Source organism: Nansenia antarctica (assembly GCF_963989245.1).
Source record: "Nansenia antarctica genome assembly, chromosome: 3".
Lineage (NCBI taxonomy): Eukaryota > Metazoa > Chordata > Actinopteri > Argentiniformes > Microstomatidae > Nansenia > Nansenia antarctica.
In genome coordinates this window covers 51,166,461-51,183,750 of record NC_137688.1, presented here as the reverse complement: position 1 = coordinate 51,183,750, position 17,290 = coordinate 51,166,461, and the positions used below count along the sequence as shown (strand labels likewise).

The 17,290-nt window shown below is 45.5% G+C and overlaps 1 protein-coding gene across 2 annotated transcripts in view; it reads left to right on the top strand.

Moving 5' to 3' along the window:
• kifc3 (kinesin family member C3) overlaps positions 1-17,057 on the top strand; it is a 60,234-nt gene extending 43,177 nt beyond the window's left edge. Inside the window, exons 7-23 of one of the 2 annotated variants that reach the window (XR_013937327.1) lie at positions 3,224-3,370; positions 3,483-3,764; positions 4,066-4,239; positions 4,992-5,078; positions 5,978-6,125; positions 6,210-6,340; positions 6,489-6,600; positions 6,743-6,924; positions 7,049-7,153; positions 7,611-7,741; positions 8,592-8,715; positions 9,543-9,672; positions 9,836-10,065; positions 10,969-11,121; positions 11,294-11,417; positions 15,332-15,555; positions 15,676-17,057. Coding sequence is in view for 1 of the 2 variants with exons in the window: in XM_080525068.1 (XP_080381194.1) it covers positions 3,224-3,370; positions 3,483-3,764; positions 4,066-4,239; positions 4,992-5,078; positions 5,978-6,125; positions 6,210-6,340; positions 6,489-6,600; positions 6,743-6,924; positions 7,049-7,153; positions 7,611-7,741; positions 8,592-8,715; positions 9,543-9,672; positions 9,836-10,065; positions 10,969-11,121; positions 11,294-11,417; positions 15,332-15,354 (2,283 nt within the window). In the remaining variant the exon portion in view is untranslated. Of the gene's footprint in view, positions 1-3,223; positions 3,371-3,482; positions 3,765-4,065; positions 4,240-4,991; positions 5,079-5,977; positions 6,126-6,209; positions 6,341-6,488; positions 6,601-6,742; positions 6,925-7,048; positions 7,154-7,610; positions 7,742-8,591; positions 8,716-9,542; positions 9,673-9,835; positions 10,066-10,968; positions 11,122-11,293; positions 11,418-15,331 lie in introns of both variants that reach the window. The other variant, XM_080525068.1, reaches the window with a different exon arrangement.
• The last annotated feature ends 233 nt before the right edge of the window (positions 17,058-17,290 follow it).

The window sequence follows — 17,290 nt, the reverse complement described above, 5'->3', positions numbered from 1 at the left end:
ATCCGGGGCACACGTGACATCCCCGGAAAAACAAACAGAGAAATGTCTTCCCGTCCTCGTACCTCTGTGGGAGCATTTCAACCACAACGTTGAAAAAAAGAATGTGAAATGTAAAATTTGCAAAGCTGAACTCGCTTATCATGGCAGCACGTCTATGATGCTCGAGCATCTAAAAAGGAAGCACGTTGTGGCAGATGACGAGGAAGACGATGGCTCGTCTCGGTAGACGATGGCTCGTCTCGGTAAGCTAGTTAGCTTGTTATTGCCTAACGATATCGTTACGTTAAAAGCCTTCTTACATTATTTTACGTTATGTGCTGTAACGTTGTCATCAAAGCGATACTTATCAAATAGCTAAAAATGTTGTCTTAACGTTACAGTGCTAAGAAGGCGCGTTCTACTATGGATAGTTATCTTGTCAAGATGCCAACGTGCACACCCCAGCAAGCCACCGTCCTGACTGGATCAATCCTGAACATGCTGGTTAAGGATATGAGACCCTTGTCCATGGTTGCTGACGAAGGATTTAAAGAAATGATTAAGCAGTTCAACCCTGAATACCACGACGAATACCTCCCGGGCCGATCACATTTCACCAATATACCTTTGTTTTTGTATTCTTTTGGTTGCCTAGTGCCTAGCCTACCTCATTTTACTCAGCAGTTTGCACTCTCTACTACTCTTTACATTACATTACATGCAAGTGATGCCAGAAATAAATCTGCAAAATTCATTAAAATATCTATTTTTGAGTGAACAATCATTTTAATTGTCTTTATTTTTAGTTAGCACATGCCTACAACAACAACTAACAACTTCAAGCTAAATTTAGAAGCTGATTTAGAAGATGATAGCTAAATAAGAGCGATTGAGTAATTGTGCGATAAGCTGTAATTTATGATCCGATTAGTCGACTAATCGTTAAAATAATCGGTGACTAGTCGACTATGAAAAGAATCGTTTGTGGCAGCCCTAATACACACACACCTCTCCTACAGGTGTACTATTGCACCGTGACACTTCTTTCTCAGACAAACTCTTCTGTGTTTGTGTGTGTGAGTTCACAAAGACAGATGAGCATTGCTCCGTGCATGTGTGTCCATCTGTTCTGGGAGAATGTTGAAAGTAAAAGTGTGTGTGTGTCTCTGTGTGTGTCTGTCTGTCTGTGTGTCTGTCTGTCTGTCCGTGTGTGTGTATCTGTCTGTCTGTCTGTCTGTCTGTGTGTTAGGGGTGCAACGGTTCTCATTTTTTTTACGGACGGTACGGTTCGCGCTCCACGGTTCAATACACTAGTGAACCGTGGCGGTTTTCATTCAAAGTCGAATGTTTGTTCATGGCGAGCGGAGTTGAGAACATGTTAACAGTTTGAAGAAGCCCTGGATTGCTACAAATTTGAGTTGTGGGGTCATTCATTCTGGTTTTGGTATTGAATACAGCGATGAGGGAATGAAAACAGTGAACAGAAACGCATGTCTTATATGCTCTTAAAATGTGCATAATGGGTATGGGATACAGCTGGTCCAGCTCTCATAGCTAAAGTGCATTTTTACTTTCATTTTTTCCTCTCCTATTATATACTAGTCCTCAAGCATAAGAGGCACTTTTTTTATGACGCCAGCTGGTGAAACCGTAAACCACTCGCGTGAAACAGCTATATGTGTACTTTGTGGAATGGATTCATTGTTATTGTTTGAGGCTAACGGTAAGTGATACATGGCTTATGAACATACTTTAATTTTAGGACGTGTTCAAAAGCAAGAACTGTGTGATCATCTAATTATATGTAGTTATGTGTTTTTAGCATGTTGATGTTCCATCAGCATGTTGTGATGTTATTAAAATACAGTTAGAACTTTGTAGCGATGTGCTTTGTTAGCCGCTAGCTGTTAGCAGCGTTTGCTTCCGGTTTCAATGACAGCCAGTTTAACCCTATATGTGCCTGACGTCTAACAACATTCAAATAACTCTAACTTCGACATCTTCTTTCGAATGTCAGTGTATGACACATCATTTGAAAGCCTATGATCTGTAGTTCCAATCAACAAGTCACATTTTTTTGTTCAGATATATTTATATTATACAATATACCAGTCATAATGGTAGGCTATATTATATAATATCTGGAATGTATTGTATAATATCTGGAATGTCTAAATGTTAAAGTTCCATAAGTATAAGCAAAATAAAGTAAAGTAACAGTTTGTAAATAAATAGTAGCATTAAACAAAAAAACTAAAAACACGTACCGAAACCGAACCGTGACCCAAAAACCGAGGCTCATACCGAACCGTGGGCCAACTGAACCGTTGCACCCCTACTGTGTGTGTCTGTGTCGTCTGTGTCTGTGTCTGTTTCTGTGTGTCTGTCTGAGTGTGTCTGTCTGTCTGTCTGTCTGTGTGTCTGTCTGTGTGTGTCTGTCTGGTAGGGCTTTCACACCGGCAAAGAACCGTGCCGGTTCGCGTTCACGAACCAAGTCTGGAACCGGCCGGCGCGTTCAGACCGGAACTCAATTGGTTCGGAGCCTGAAAAGTTGGTTCGCAGCGGGAACCAGAAAATAGTGGTTCTCAAGCGCGAACCAAAACGTAGAACAGTCACGTCGTCAGTGGGTGTGTCATATTCTAGGCTGCAGAGACCAGCAAGAAGGAAGTAGACAAAATGTAATCTAATCTAAATCTAATCATTAGTGATCAAAAAATATATCAAAAGTTTCATTATTCTCTCTATCTTCCTCACATGCTCAGCAAACACACGTGCGCGGACATAAGCAAACGCGCATTTCGTAAGCCATTTCTATTCCAGTAATGGAGCAGCTGATTAGTAAGAGAACGCGTGTAGAAAGTGTCTTTTGTTATGTTTCATAGAAAATTGTGTTTATTTCAGATACTGTAGTGGAAGATATTATCCTCTTTTCCAGTGAAGTAGCTGCCATCTAGTTGTGACATTTTTGTTTATCCCGCCGCTTCATCACCCATCGTTGATGACGCGGATGGTTCTGGTTACACTGGTATGAACGCGGGCTCGTTCGCCAGACAGCACCAACGTTCGGAGGTTCCCAAACGCGAACCGGAACGGTTCTTTGCTGGTGTGAAAGCCCTATGTGTGTGTGTCTGTCTGTGTGTCTGTCTGTGTGTGTGTGTGTGTGTGTGTGTGTGTGTGTGTGTGTGTGTGTGTGTCTGTCTTTATTCTTGATGTGTCCGGCCTCTCTGTTCCTCCGGACCTGCAGGGGGCGACAGACCTGGAGAAGCACCTGGAGCTGCTGGTGGTTGAGAACGAGCGTCTGAAGCAGGAGCTGAAGGCATGCAAGACCTCACTGCTCCAAGCCCAGGACACTCCACCTGCCCCCAGCTGCACCGAATGCTCCCACAGCCAGGTGTGTGTGTGTGTCTGTGTCTCTGTGTGTGTGTTTCTTTCCATGCAAGTGTGTGTGTTCTAGTCGTGTGTGTGTGTATAGATATGGATGTCAATATTTAGTGTGTGTGTAGGATGCAGAGTGTCTGCGTGGGGAGGTGTCTCGGTGGGAAAGCCAGGCCAGACAGAGGGAGAGGAGGCTGGCTGATCTGGAGAGGGAGCTCCTGGAGAAGGCCTGCCAGGTGGAGACCCTCCACAGACAGATGGAAGAGTCCAAGCGCCACATTGGGGACATGCAGAAGCAGATGGAAGAGTCCAAACAGCAGCGGGAGGAGGTGGAGCAGCATCTGGGAGTCAGACTCCGAGACTGCGAGGAGCAGCTAGCTCGACAGGCTGCCATGCCCCCACAGGTAAAGGTGAGGTTCTACACCGTCTGCTAGAATGACTAAACCTGGATTGTGTCTGGTTTTTTAGGGGAGGCTGGTGGAGGTAGAAATGGAGGATGGACTTAGTGTCATTAATGGAATTAATAATTGTGTCCTCCGATTTCTGCCTCCACTAGTTTTCATCATTACTCTGGTTTTATTTTGAGAATCCACATTTTGTACAGAACCCCTCCCGCTAACAAATAGCCTTCATCTGTGCACTCATGTGTCATGTCTCTCCTCTTACTGTTTCTCTCTCTGTCCATCCTGTTTTGTCCTCTCCTCCTGGCAGTATGTGACTCAGAGGGTGGAGGTGGAGTCAGTGGAGTCTCAGCAGGCGCTAGCCGAGGCCCAGGGAAAGAGCGCCGCCCTTCAGGAGCAGCTGGGAGTGCAGAGAGAGCTACTGAGAGAGCTGGAACTACAGCTGTATGACTCCCAGAGGTCCTGCACGCAGCTCCGTACACAGGTACATGCATAGTCACACACACACACACACACACAGCATGATCTGGTCTCACTATGATTATCTGAATGTGACCGTTCACAGGTACTGTAGCTCAGCCTCCTGTAGACCCCACCTCCGGTGGGTCTGTTATTTCTGAATCTCCTCCCTGTTACCGGCAGTGTGTGGTACACCACCTAAACCCACCCCCCCACCCTCTTGTGGTAGACAGTGGTATAAGCCTTCTCGCAACCCTCCGTCCCTCCCCTCCCTGTAGAGGTGAATGGTTCAGCCCGTTATGTGTGACAGCAGCTGGTGAAATCGGGAACAAGTCGGCAACCAATCAAATTGTTCTGACTTTTATTTCCGAAACATTTAAATAAATTTCAACGTTGTTGAAAATCAATGACACACTCACCAGTCAAGCCAAAATATTGCAATGGAATGGATTCGGTGAGTAATCCCCACTACTCTACACTGAATACAGTGCCAGTCAAAAGTTTGGACACACTTTCCCATTCAATTGAATGGGGGAAAGTGTGTCCAAACTTTTGACTGGTACTGTATTTAGTGTAGAGTCGTGGGGATTTCGCACTGAATCCATATTTTGGCTTGACTACCGAGTGTGTCATTAATTTTCAACAACGTTGAAATTCATAAAAAAAATGTCTGAATAAAAGTCCAAACACATGGTCGGTTGCTGACTTGTTTCCAGTTCCACCAGCTGCCGTCACATGTGTTAACCCCTCTTTCTCTCCGCTTGCGTTTGGTTCTAGCTACGTACGGACCGCGGCCGGCTCTGCGGCCTGCTCTCCAAGGCTGTCGGCATGGGCAACGGCGAGGTCATTCGCAGGTTGTCCAAGGTTGGGCCCCCCCCCCTCAGTGTGATAGCCCTAGGGTTCAGAGGTCAGATACCTCAGTTAACACTGTAGGCACAGGTTCCAAAGTGACCCTCATCTACCAAGAAGTCACCCCTCATCCATCCAACATGTTTTTGGGGCAAATGAGATTTAAGATACATTATTAATTGTGATGCCGGGTTTTTAAACCTTTGGAACCTGTGCCATATGACAGGAAAATCGTTTTCCTGTAGGTTTTGTATTTGAACAGTTCCCTGTAGCCCAAGTATACCCCTCGTTGTACTTCCTGTATCCCTCAACATCACTTCCTGAGTGTCAGGCATCTGCACCCAAACTCCGCCCATCTGTGTGGTTTCAGCCCACCCCACTTGTGTGCCGTAATGACTCCGTAATGTCCGTCCGTCCCATCTGTCCCCACGTCCTGCTGCAGGATTGGTGTGCAGCCTGATAGACGGTTTATCAAACCCTAAGTCTGATTAAGGATGTGCAACTATTTTGTTGGTCTAGCTTTTAGCTCTGATGTTGGGCTAGTTCTCAGCCAAAGGATGTGGTGTGTGTGTTTTAGTGTGTTACCAGCCAGTAAAACCAATGGTTTTGCTTTTAATGTTTAACTTGTAAATAGTGTTCCTGTGTGTAGTTGGCTATAAACCCTACTGCTTTTAGAAGATGTGTTGCTTTTTGACGTTTAAGACTCTAATTGCCACAGTTAGCTAAAATGCTACTTCCTCAACGCCAATGTAGCATTTAGCTTCTAACTCTCAGCTCTTAGTTCCAGGGGCTCCGACCATGGGCTCCAGTCTCTGGCCCACCCGAGCCCCCTGTGTTGAAGTGTGTGTTCCCCAGGCCCCGGTGCTCTCCTGCCCCTCTCTAAGACCCCTGTGACCCCCTGTCCTGACCTGTAGATCCTGGTGTACGAGGGTGAGATGGAGAGGGCCCAGGGCCAGCTGGAGGCTGAGATGCAGAACCTGGAAGAGGAGAAGAACAGAGTGATCGAGGAGGCTTTCATCAGAGCTGAGAGCGAGATGAAAGCTGTGCATGAAAATCTGGCTGGTAGGTGTGTGTGCATGCGTGTGTGCGTGCGTGCTTATGTGTGTCCATGCTGTACTATAACTCTACCTCTGTCTGTCTCTTCAGGTGTGCGTATGAACCTGTTAACCCTGCAGCCAGCGCTGCGAACTCTCACCTGTGATTATAACTGTCTGAAGAGGCAGGTGCAAGACTTCCCTTTTATGCTTGACAAAGCCATCGCAGAGGCAAAGCAAGAGGTGAGACGAGTGTGTGTGTGTGTGTGTGTGTGTGTGTGTGTGTGTATGTGTGTGTGTGTGTGTGTGTGTGTGTGTGTGTGTGTCTGTGTGCGCGTAGTATGTGCCTGCCATGATGTTGCTCTAACCATGTGTGGTGCTGTGGCCTCAGATCTGTCAGGTGATCAATGAGGTGAGCAGTGCCAACCAGGAGCTGCTCAGGAAGTACAAGAGAGAGATGAACCTGAGGAAGAAGTGCCACAACGAGCTGGTGCGCCTCAAAGGTACCTCCTCAGCCCTGACTCTTTTCTAGAGCATTCTGGGACATGGAGTTCCACCAGCAGTTTAAAGATGATGGATGCTTTAGAATAGTAGATGAAACTATCTACTAACCTATCCCTAACCTTTCCTGCCTACGTTTCCCAGGTAACATCAGGGTGTTCTGTCGGGTGCGGCCTGTTTGTCAGGGGGAGCTGGATTCTGCCGAGGCCAAAAACATGGTCACCTTTGACCCTGAAGATGACTCCCTCCTCTGCCTCTCCAACAAGGGCAAGCTCATGGCCTTTGAAATGGACATGGTGTTCCCCTGTCAGGCCTCCCAGGAAGAGGTCAGTCACTGACAACTAGGAACCAATACTATTGTATCAAGAGCTGCCAGCCACCCTGTTTGGACACAACAGACACAACAGATGCCACTCTAACAGTCCCCCTTCTCTCTGATTGGACAAACAGGTATTCCAGGAAGTGCAGTCCCTTGTGACATCGTGTATCGATGGCTTTAACGTCTGTATCTTCGCCTACGGACAGACGGGCTCAGGGAAGACCTACACCATGGAGGTAGACAGAGAATACCTGTTGCTCTTTTTTGTTTATTTCAGCAGCAAGGGAGGCTGGTGGAACAAATGTTTCAACCATTCCATATTCCATTCATCATACATTTCAATGAGCCCATCCATCCTAGCCACCACTGTTCGGCAGGTACTTAGCATAAGACTGGGGTACTAGAACCTTTGGTTTAATACATCTGCTTCATCTGTGAAGTTCTGAATTGTAAGAATACAGTAGAACCTGAACTTTGACCCCCAAAGAAGAACCCCTCCCCCCTTGATAGATAGCTGTTGTTTTCATGTACATGTAAGATGCATGTATTAATTCCAGAGTGGTGCTCGTCATGTAAAGAGCATCTCATTTTATATTGTTATGCACTGATGTTTATATTGCAATGCAATGATGTTTTATATTATACAGTATGTCATAATAAATGTGAACTTTGACCTGTGTGGTGCCCCTGTAGGGTGTGGTGGAGGACCCTGGCATCAACCAGAGGGCGCTCAGACTCCTCTTCTCTGAAGTGACAGAGAAAGCACCTGACTGGGACTACCGCATCACTGTCAGCATGGTGGAGATATACAACGAAACCCTACGGTGAGGACACACACACACCCTGTATACAAACTTTCATTAGCATACTTGTACACACACATTAATTTCCTCATACAGTCCAGACAAACACACGTGCGCACAGTCAAACAGATCACTTGCATGCAATCATCTAAAGAGAGATTATCTGTAGAATAATGACTGCTGGTAGAGGCTTGCCAAGACTCAGCAGTTACACAATGTCAGGTGAAATAAAGGTTGCCCTATTACCTTGGGCTTATAGGTCATGACTGTCGCATTATTGAATTTGCTTTATGTAATTCAGATCTAAGCTCACTTCCGTGTGTGTGGCAATGTACTGTATGAGCATGGGGATGTGGTTATGTAAAAGTGGATTATATTTAATGTCCTCAGTCATCTGTTAGAACAAAAAACTATATTTTCTCTTTATTGCTCTCTCCTCTCCCCTGCTCCTCCTCCTCCCCCTCTCCCTTCCGTCCGTCCTCATCCTCCCTCTCTCTACCTCACTCCCTTCGTTGCATAACCTCAACATCTGTTCGGCTTTATTGCCAACGCATGGCGGTGGGATTCTTCAAGAGAGGAGATTTAGGAGGGGATGTCATAATAGCAACTTTCTTCGTTTCCTGTTGACTTGGATCCTGCCTGCCAGATTGTCTGTGGCTGCTCAAACCATCAAATTTGTTTATGGAGTGTCAACTGCTCTGGTGCCTTCACCCGCCCACAATGTACACTTGATTGTCATATCTTGCAGCTGGAACCTGATAGACAGCTACTGGTCTGTGGATGATTGATTGAACCTCCTTTTTTTATGGCTTGGGGGTAGAATGTTTTAAATGGAACCATCTTCATGTGACTGTTTGTTTGTTTCTGTTAGGAACCTTTTGGGTGAAAACCCCAGTGAGAAGCTGGAGATCAAGATGAACCCTGATGGCAGCGGTCAGCTCTACGTGCCGGGCCTCACAGAGTTCACCGTCCAGAGCCCGGAGGACATCAACAGGGTGAGTTTACGCTAACCGGGATGCTTGGGTCAGCCTATCACCCCGTTTGAAGTTGAAAATGGTTATGGTTACATAACGGTTACAGTTAGGGTGACGAGTTAAGGTTAGGGTTGCATAAGGGTTATTATACAACGGATAGATCCAGTATAGCGTGGATATTGGCACAGCTAGGGGGTGTAATGGCTCTACGTGCATAAAGCAAATTCAATAATAACCACCCCGCTAGCTGTGCCAATATCCACGATATACCACGGCTTCTCGTTCCATAGCGCTTAAGTGTTACATAAAGGTTATGGTTAAGATCATGGTTAGTGTATGGCTTAGGGTTTAGGGTAGGGTCATCCTAAGGATCCCACATAGCCTCTACCATGTCCACATGGTATGCCCAGGGTAGCGTTCAAAACGCACAAATGCAAGAAAATATTTTCAACAAAATATAGAATGAGTGATTTCACCCACGGTGCTTGAGTCCTGAGGGCGATTTGGCATCCTGAGACTGTAAAACAAGTCAAACGGCCGCCGGGGCTGTGTGTTCCCTGACATGCTGGAATGTACCCAAGCAGGGATTTGGCTTTACATCCCAGATTAGTGTTTGTTAGTGTGATCGGTTCCTAAGTGCGGTGGGTGTGTGTGGGTGAGTGCGTGGGTGAGTGCGTGGGTGAGTGCGTGGGTGAGTGCGTGGGTGTGGGTGTGTGTGGGTGGGGGTGGGTGTGGGTGGTAGTGTGATCCATTCCTAAGGGCATTGTGTGTGTAAATATATGACTGTGCAGAGATATGCTCATGTATAAATTGTTCCTGACCCCTGACCCCTTCTCCCCTCTGTGCAGGTGTTTGACCTGGGTCATATGAACAGAGCCACAGCCTGCACCAACCTCAATGAACATAGCTCTCGCTCCCACGCCCTGCTCATCATCACAGTGGCAGGGTTCAACGCCTCTACAGGGCACCGCACACAAGGTACTCACACACGCGCATGTACACACACACACACACACACACACACAAGACAACACACAATGATGCATAATGTCTCTACAGAGGAACGATCAAATGTTATTCCTCTCTCTCTCTCACACACACACACACACACATTGAGGTTTGCGGCTGTGTGATTCTGTAGGTAAGCTGAACCTAGTGGACCTGGCGGGTTCCGAGCGGATAGCCAAGTCCGGGGCCGAGGGCAGCCGTCTGCGGGAGGCCCAGTGTATCAACAAGTCCCTGTCGGCCCTGGGCGATGTCATCAACGCTCTGCGGAGCAAACACTCCCACGTGCCCTTCAGGAACTCCCGCCTCACCTACCTGCTCTCTGATTCGCTGAGTGGGGACAGCAAGACACTAATGATGGTGCAGGTAATGATGATTAGGAGGAATCTCTGTTACAACAGGACAGGGGGAGATAAGAGGGAGGTGAGGTGAGGAGGGAAGTCACAGACTTATCACAGCTCCAAGACTCCCAATGGCCGGTTTCACAGACAAGGCCTAACGCCGGGTGCACACAGGGCCATTGCGTTGCACCGGAAGTCATTCATCTCAATGGGGCCGTTGCGTTGATCAGTTGCCTTGCTCTGCATTGCGTTTCTTGACCGTCAGGGTGCGGCAATCAGTCAAAAAATGTCAGCTTTTTGCGTTGCGTTGGATCCGGAAGTAGTTTCTTGCCCGGAGCTCTCGCCTCAGATTTTAAATCCTCAATTTTGGCCGCCATTGGCTAAAATCTGTAATTTGGCTCTACAAGTGTTAATATGTCATTTTATGAAGTTTTTATATGTTTTCAGGCGAGAAAGTAACCATATATATTCACAAAATGTGTCCAGTTTATCAAAATAACCCGTTTATATATGTGATCTGACGTTTTTTTCCCCACTTCTGTGGGAAACTTCGCTAGCAACACGAGTAGAGTTGTTGCGTCTGCATCGCACGTTGAAGTACGTCAAGTCCATCCCAACAGGTTGCGCCAGAACGACGCAACGCAATGGCCCTGTGTGCACCCAGCGTAAGCCTAGTCCTGGACTAAATCCCACTTTCAACGTAAAATCTCCATTGAAGATGCTTTTCAGTGTTAGGATTAGCCTTAAGTCTGCTCTGTGAAACCGGGCCACCGGGACTCCTATCACAGCTCCAAGACTCCATGGCAGGGAAGGACAAAGGAAGAGGGGGGTGAAGGGAATTAGGGGAGAGGGGATACAGGAAACATGCCTTTAGTCAACATCCCTGCTAGCCGACGTCCATACTGAGTTGTTCTTCCTCCCTGCGTAGGTCTCTCCTCTGCTCAGCAACTTCAGTGAGTCAGTTTGCTCTCTGAAGTTTGCCCAGCGGGTCAGAACCATCGAGCTGGGCTCGGCCACCTCCACCCGGAAATTTACAGAGAACTCCTCCACCTCCTCCTCGCCCACTCACGACAGCGTCGAGGTAATGTGTGCACATGCACGCGCACACACACAAACACAGACTCGCTGCACTGTGCAACTTTATTGATCCATAATCCCACACACAAAGCATTTCTGTACTCGGTGAGTAAGGCTCTGTTGATATCCACTTTTCAGGCCCAAGGCATCAAAATGTTGACCTTTGCCCTCTACAGCTGGACTCTCCCCCAATAACCCCGGTGCCCCTCCCCATCACCCGTGCGAGCAGTGCCGGTTCCACCCTCTCCTCTACCTCCAAGACCGGCGCACGCAGGAGGTCCCAGTCCCAGCTCTCTACAGGTGAACACACACACACACACAGAGGTCTCAATCCCAACACTCTACACCAAGGGTCACTAATAGGCGGACTTCGATCCGGGTCCGGACCCAGACGCCGTCCTATCCGGACCCGGACCTATAACCGATAAATTGAGAATTAGAAATTTGACAAGAGCGTTTCTATCTTAATCTGCTCAGCTTTTCTAGCCTTTACGGCACTGGTTTAGCAGCCCAGGAAACTCTCAGACCAATTGCATGAGTTGTAAATCATCTCACGTGATGCTACTCAGCCAATGGAATCTGTTCATTCCGATAATCATTGTGGCTGGAGTCAGTGGCTGTGTTCGGAATGGTATGCATACTAGCATACTCAATGAGTATATACTGCATACTGCCTACTAAATTCATAAAAAGTATGCGAAAACCAGCCGACCATTTACACAGTATGCATACTGCCTCCCAGAATGCATTTCGCCAGGAGCGGCGAATTTAAACCTCCATTTTAAACCTCCATTAGCTAAAAGATGTAATTTTGGCTTTATGTCATTTTATGAAGTTTTAATATGTTTTCAGGCGAGAAAGTAACCACATATATTCCCAAAATGTGTCCAGTTTACCAAAATAACCCGTTTATATATCTGATCTGATGATTTTTTTGCGTCTTCTGTTCACTAGCTGCGTTCGTAAATTCGCCCTGGAAATCTGATCAGCACTCATGGAATGCCTCTTGTCCAATCAAATTACCTGGTCCCTTTATGACGTTGCACCCAGTGTGCGCTCCGGCGCTCTCAGAGCGATTTTACGAACGCACCCTACGTTGCTTACCTTCGACAGAAATATCGTAACATAATTACAACACGTTGTAAAATGATTTGTAAATGTAAATGATTTGGGGGGCCAACATCTTTAGCTAGCTCAAGTAACTAGCTTACTATATTGTTGTCTTAACAGTTGGTAAAATAACATGATTAAAATAAATATATATGAGCAATAACATATCGTGGGCAAGCACTACAACCAACTTGTCCGTCTGAAGCTACAATACTGGGATCATTCGTGATTGGGCTACAAGCAGTCAAATAATAGGTGAACATGTGTGTAAGACACAAATAAACTTGGATTTCATGCATTTTCAAGTGGCATATTTGTAATCATGACGATGTAGTCATGTCTAAGAATGCATTTCACCATGTTAATTCCCAGTATAGTGAAAATACCACCGCTCATCCGTGATCAGACTTAGCTGGGGTGCTGCAACTGAAGAGTATCAAATAGAGTGCAAAAAAGCAGCATCTGCACACTCAAATCTGTGCAAAAAACGATGTTTATTCCAAGCTTTCAGTCCCCAGGCTATCGGACGATGTAAACAAAAGCTGTATGACAAGTTTGTATGACGCAGTTTGACGAGGCTGAAAGCGCACAGGGTTGCCAGATGGGATTGACAATTTACAGCCTAAACTTTCTATAACCTCAAAATCAAGTAGCCCATTCAGCGGTAACCCGCCCCATCTGGCAACCCTGGACGCAACCCTGGACACGAAATGCATTTTGGGGATTCTAGTATGCCAAAAGTGTCCATCGTAACAAACTTCAATTTTCCCGGAAGTAATTGCTCGCCTACTAAATTTCTCGCATACTCAAATCTCGCATACTGTAGTGTGAACGCACTACATACTCAAAATCTACGTCATCTAGTATGAGTAGTATGCTAGTATGCTATTCCGAACACAGCCAGTGAGTGAAGATACACACAGGGGAAAGACGTGACAAGAGACAATGGTCGGAGAAATAAGTGAGTCAGAGAAAAGTAATTTCACATGACGTGCTCTAAAAAGAGAAAAGTAGACAACGAAAACAGAGCTTTTAATCAAGAATGGACAGGCTCTTACATATTCATTCTTCCAATGGGCAGTGGGAAAAGTAGGTATTATTCAATTGTTAAGACGTATTGTTTATTATACAATTGGTTGAGACTGGTAAGATGTGAAATTATGCAGTTGACAAAAAAGAAGAGGAAGGGAAACTCAAGCTACACTTTTTATTTCATTTTTCTACAATTAAGCATTTTATTTTAAGATGCACATTTTTCAAAAGCTCCATCTATTTTTACATTTAAATGCAGCCCTTATTTTACTTGAAATGAGAAAATCAAATGTATTAATTATTAGTTTACTTTTAGTACTTTACTTTTATAATACCCCCAGTTCAATGTGAACATTTACAATAAATATTGTTGAAATATTATTGAATTGTACTTTATTTATTTGATTTGACAGTCAGTTGTCGACTACATACAGACATTGATACAACTACTAGGCTACATCTATGTGTGTGTGTGTGTGTGTGTGTGTGTGTGTGTGTGTGTGTGTGTGTGTGTATATCTATATATATCAGTGGAGGCTCCTCCATAGAGGTGGAGGAGGCCTGGCCTCCTCAATAATTTGAGAGAAGAGAGAGATTTTAAAAAGCAATAATTATATTTATTTTATTTATTTATTTAACAAAAAACATATATATTATATATATATATTAATATTATTTCCGTTTTGTTCATAAATCTGAAGTTTTCCATGGCTAAAACCCAATATTGCAATTGTAAAGCACCTACAGGCCAGAATCCCTCTCCGTTTGTATTGAGGGAGGCCAGGCCTCCCCCAGGAAAGTGGTTTCTCATAGAAGTCAATGTAATGCAATTTTTTTCATGGCAATATGTGATTGGCCAAATCACTGAAAATGGGTGGGCAGAGGAGGCCTGGCCTCACCATGCATTGAGTCCAGGGCTGAAAGATTGACATTTTGTTCGTCCAATCACATGAAACCATTTTGACAATTCGCCAGTCACTTCAGTCAAATAAACACTCGCCATAGTGGCTACGACACGTAGCAGGACACGTCTAGAACACCCATGGCTATTATCCCTGAAAATAATAGCTCATTTGGCCAAATACTTTTGCTTAAAATGACCTCGGAAGTCGGCGAGATTCTGGCGCGATTTATACATCGAATAGGATTTATCCTAACAACATTTAGGATTTATTGAACAGTTTTATTTTTAATGTAGTCGATTTCGTTTTATTAAGTCAATTTAATATTCTTCTATAAGAACAGGGAACATTCCATCGCGAGTGAAGCGAGCAAGCGGAAAAAAATTGGCCTCCTCAATTCTGGAAGTCACCAGCCTCCACTGATATATATATATATATAGGTACACACATACACAGAGACGTCTACACCTTGTGCACACACACCTATACACTACACACTCAAAGACACCATCAATCTCAGCTGACCTAAATAAATTACTTTGTGACCTGTGCACATCTGTCCATGAAACGGGCAACTTGTCCTCGCTCCATAATGATGGTGTGTGAATGAATGGTCAGTGTGAATCCAGTCCTGACTCTGTGTCCTGATCCTTTGGTCTAATTGGTTGGTTTACAGATAGACAGGTAGACAGAGCCAGCCCATTGGTGGGGGACGGTGGGCAGGTAGGTGGGGTTTATGCTGATTGGTCGCTTGGCATGGAAAACGCTCAGCATGGCATGGTGCCCAGTGCCCACCCGTGTCACCTGGTCAATGCCCACCTGTCTAACACACTCTGCCTCTAACCTGGGTTGTGTGTGTGTGTGTGTGTGTGTGTGTGTGTGTCGTGTGTTTGTATCTTTCATATAACGTATAACATGTTTGTTTGTGTATTGTAAGTGAGGAAATGTGTGTCTGTCTGTGTTTCGTGTGTGTCTTTGTTTCGTGTGCGTGTGCGATGTGCGTGTGCGCGCGTTTGCGTGAATGTGTCATCCAATCCTGTCCTGTCATCCGTGCTGCTCTGGCTGGGTTGGGTTGTGGTGGTGAGCACTTTGCTTTGGTGTTCCTAACAAACACACATCGCTCTCTTCTTTCCCCCACGCCTTCACACGCCTCTGTTCTCCCCTCTACAGGACGCTTGAAAATGACTGCTTGAGGGCCTCCAGTGGATCCATCTGGAACCCACCCGGACACTGACCTTTGGACCATCTGAACAGGGAGGGTGTTAACCAGCACCCTGGCCCACCAATAGAGACGCTGCTTTGGGAACAACCTACCTGCTACCTACCTGCCCCACCCTCGTCCCTCTGCTACCTACCTGCCCCACCCTCGTCCCTCTGCTTATCTCAGCCAAAAGGTGAGAGCCGCAGGACATGGTGATGAGGAACTGACCAATCAGTGAAATTACCCTTTTAGAGCTATAAGAGGGAGAGTGATCTGAACTTTGACCTGTTTTCCTGGTCCCCTTGTGCTCCAGCCCAGGACTGTATCTCAATACTATGAAATGGACTCCTTTCCCTATCTCCTCCTCTTCCCTATCCTAACCACTGACTGGTGAGGTGACTGGATATGATCTTCACCACATTGCCAGGACTATTTTTCCACCTCATTGCAAGGACTGTCATACAGCCACCTGTCACCTCGTGTGTGGCTTCCATACATTACCTGATGATGTTGGGCAGCGGGAGACGAGTGACCATGGACCCTAAAAAAGGCCTAAACACACCTGTCTCCCCTTCACCATTCACCTAGCAACCTGAACTTGTCTCTGTTCTCTCATTGGCCATTGGACACGTTTTCCCACGTCCCTCACCACACAGACACACCCTCTCAGCCCTAGTGCTAACTCCCATCGCCTAACAACAGTATAAACTCTCCAATCACAGTATTTCTGGGTAAAAATGCACTTTAAACAAGGCTGTTACCTTCTTGATGCTTTCTAACATACAGTAAACAATTCCAGCTATGGATTTATCATATACAGTATAATATCTGTGTTTTGAGATTGTTGTGTTTTAATCCCTTCTGGTCTCCATGTTTGTTGTATTTTATTTTTATTTTATTTTATTTTAATGGGGGTTTCCATCCTGGTCTCCTCGCACACATTTCCCCTCATCCAATCAGGGTACTCCACAGATACGGAGCAGGACTTATAGCAGTCCAATAGGATGCGTGCAATAAGAGAGAAGTGTGCAGAGGGATGATCTTCCTGTTTAGATGTAGAGATGTTTTAGATTAGGATTCTCTGAAGCAATACAGCACTGCATGGGAACACAGTTCCTGTTTGTGTTGTTGTCTCTCGTACGAAGCTAATAAAGCTAGATAGATTCAAACCCCATGCCAGACAGGAAATGCCTTTCCTGCTAAGGGACACCACAGCTAGTGGTAGAAGTTGTCACTACCACACAGATCTAGGATTAGTCTACCCCTCCAACATTCTAACTGTATCAATCAGGGTAGAGAACACAACTCGGATCTTAGGTCAGTGTCTATGGGCAACTTCATCTCACTCCCTTTTGACTGACCACAATCAGCCAATGACAACGGACCTCACAGAACAAACATGTAGCCATGGGAACTGCCGCTGGATTGTGGGTAGAGTAACGTGTCATCAATGCTGTAAATGCAGTCAATGTAAATAGGAATGCTTAGTAAATGTGATTAACAACTAATCGACAACGTTTCGTTAATGTTAAACCAATGTTACTTCCTCACAATCCCCCTCAACATGAGAGGAATGCTGAGGAGACGTTGTGTGTTGGTTGTTGATGCTATATTTCTGCTTGCTTGTCTGTTGTTGTTGATGTACTGTAGGTTTCTATGTAGTCTTGTTTTTGTACACCCTTTTTAATAAACATGCAAAACCAAATGAAATGAAACTGTCTCCTCTTGCAGTCTCTTTATACTGAAAACAGAGGCTAACTCAGAGGGTTGAAAGCTATTCAATGCTGCAGACAGAAAAACATTGTATCGGTTCTTTTCTCTGGCCTGTATGACAGTGGCATCATGTGTGTTCTGTGTGAATGCCCTGAAACACTGCACTTTCCTGAATGAGCCAGAAGACTCTAGAAGTCATTTGTTAAGGGATACTG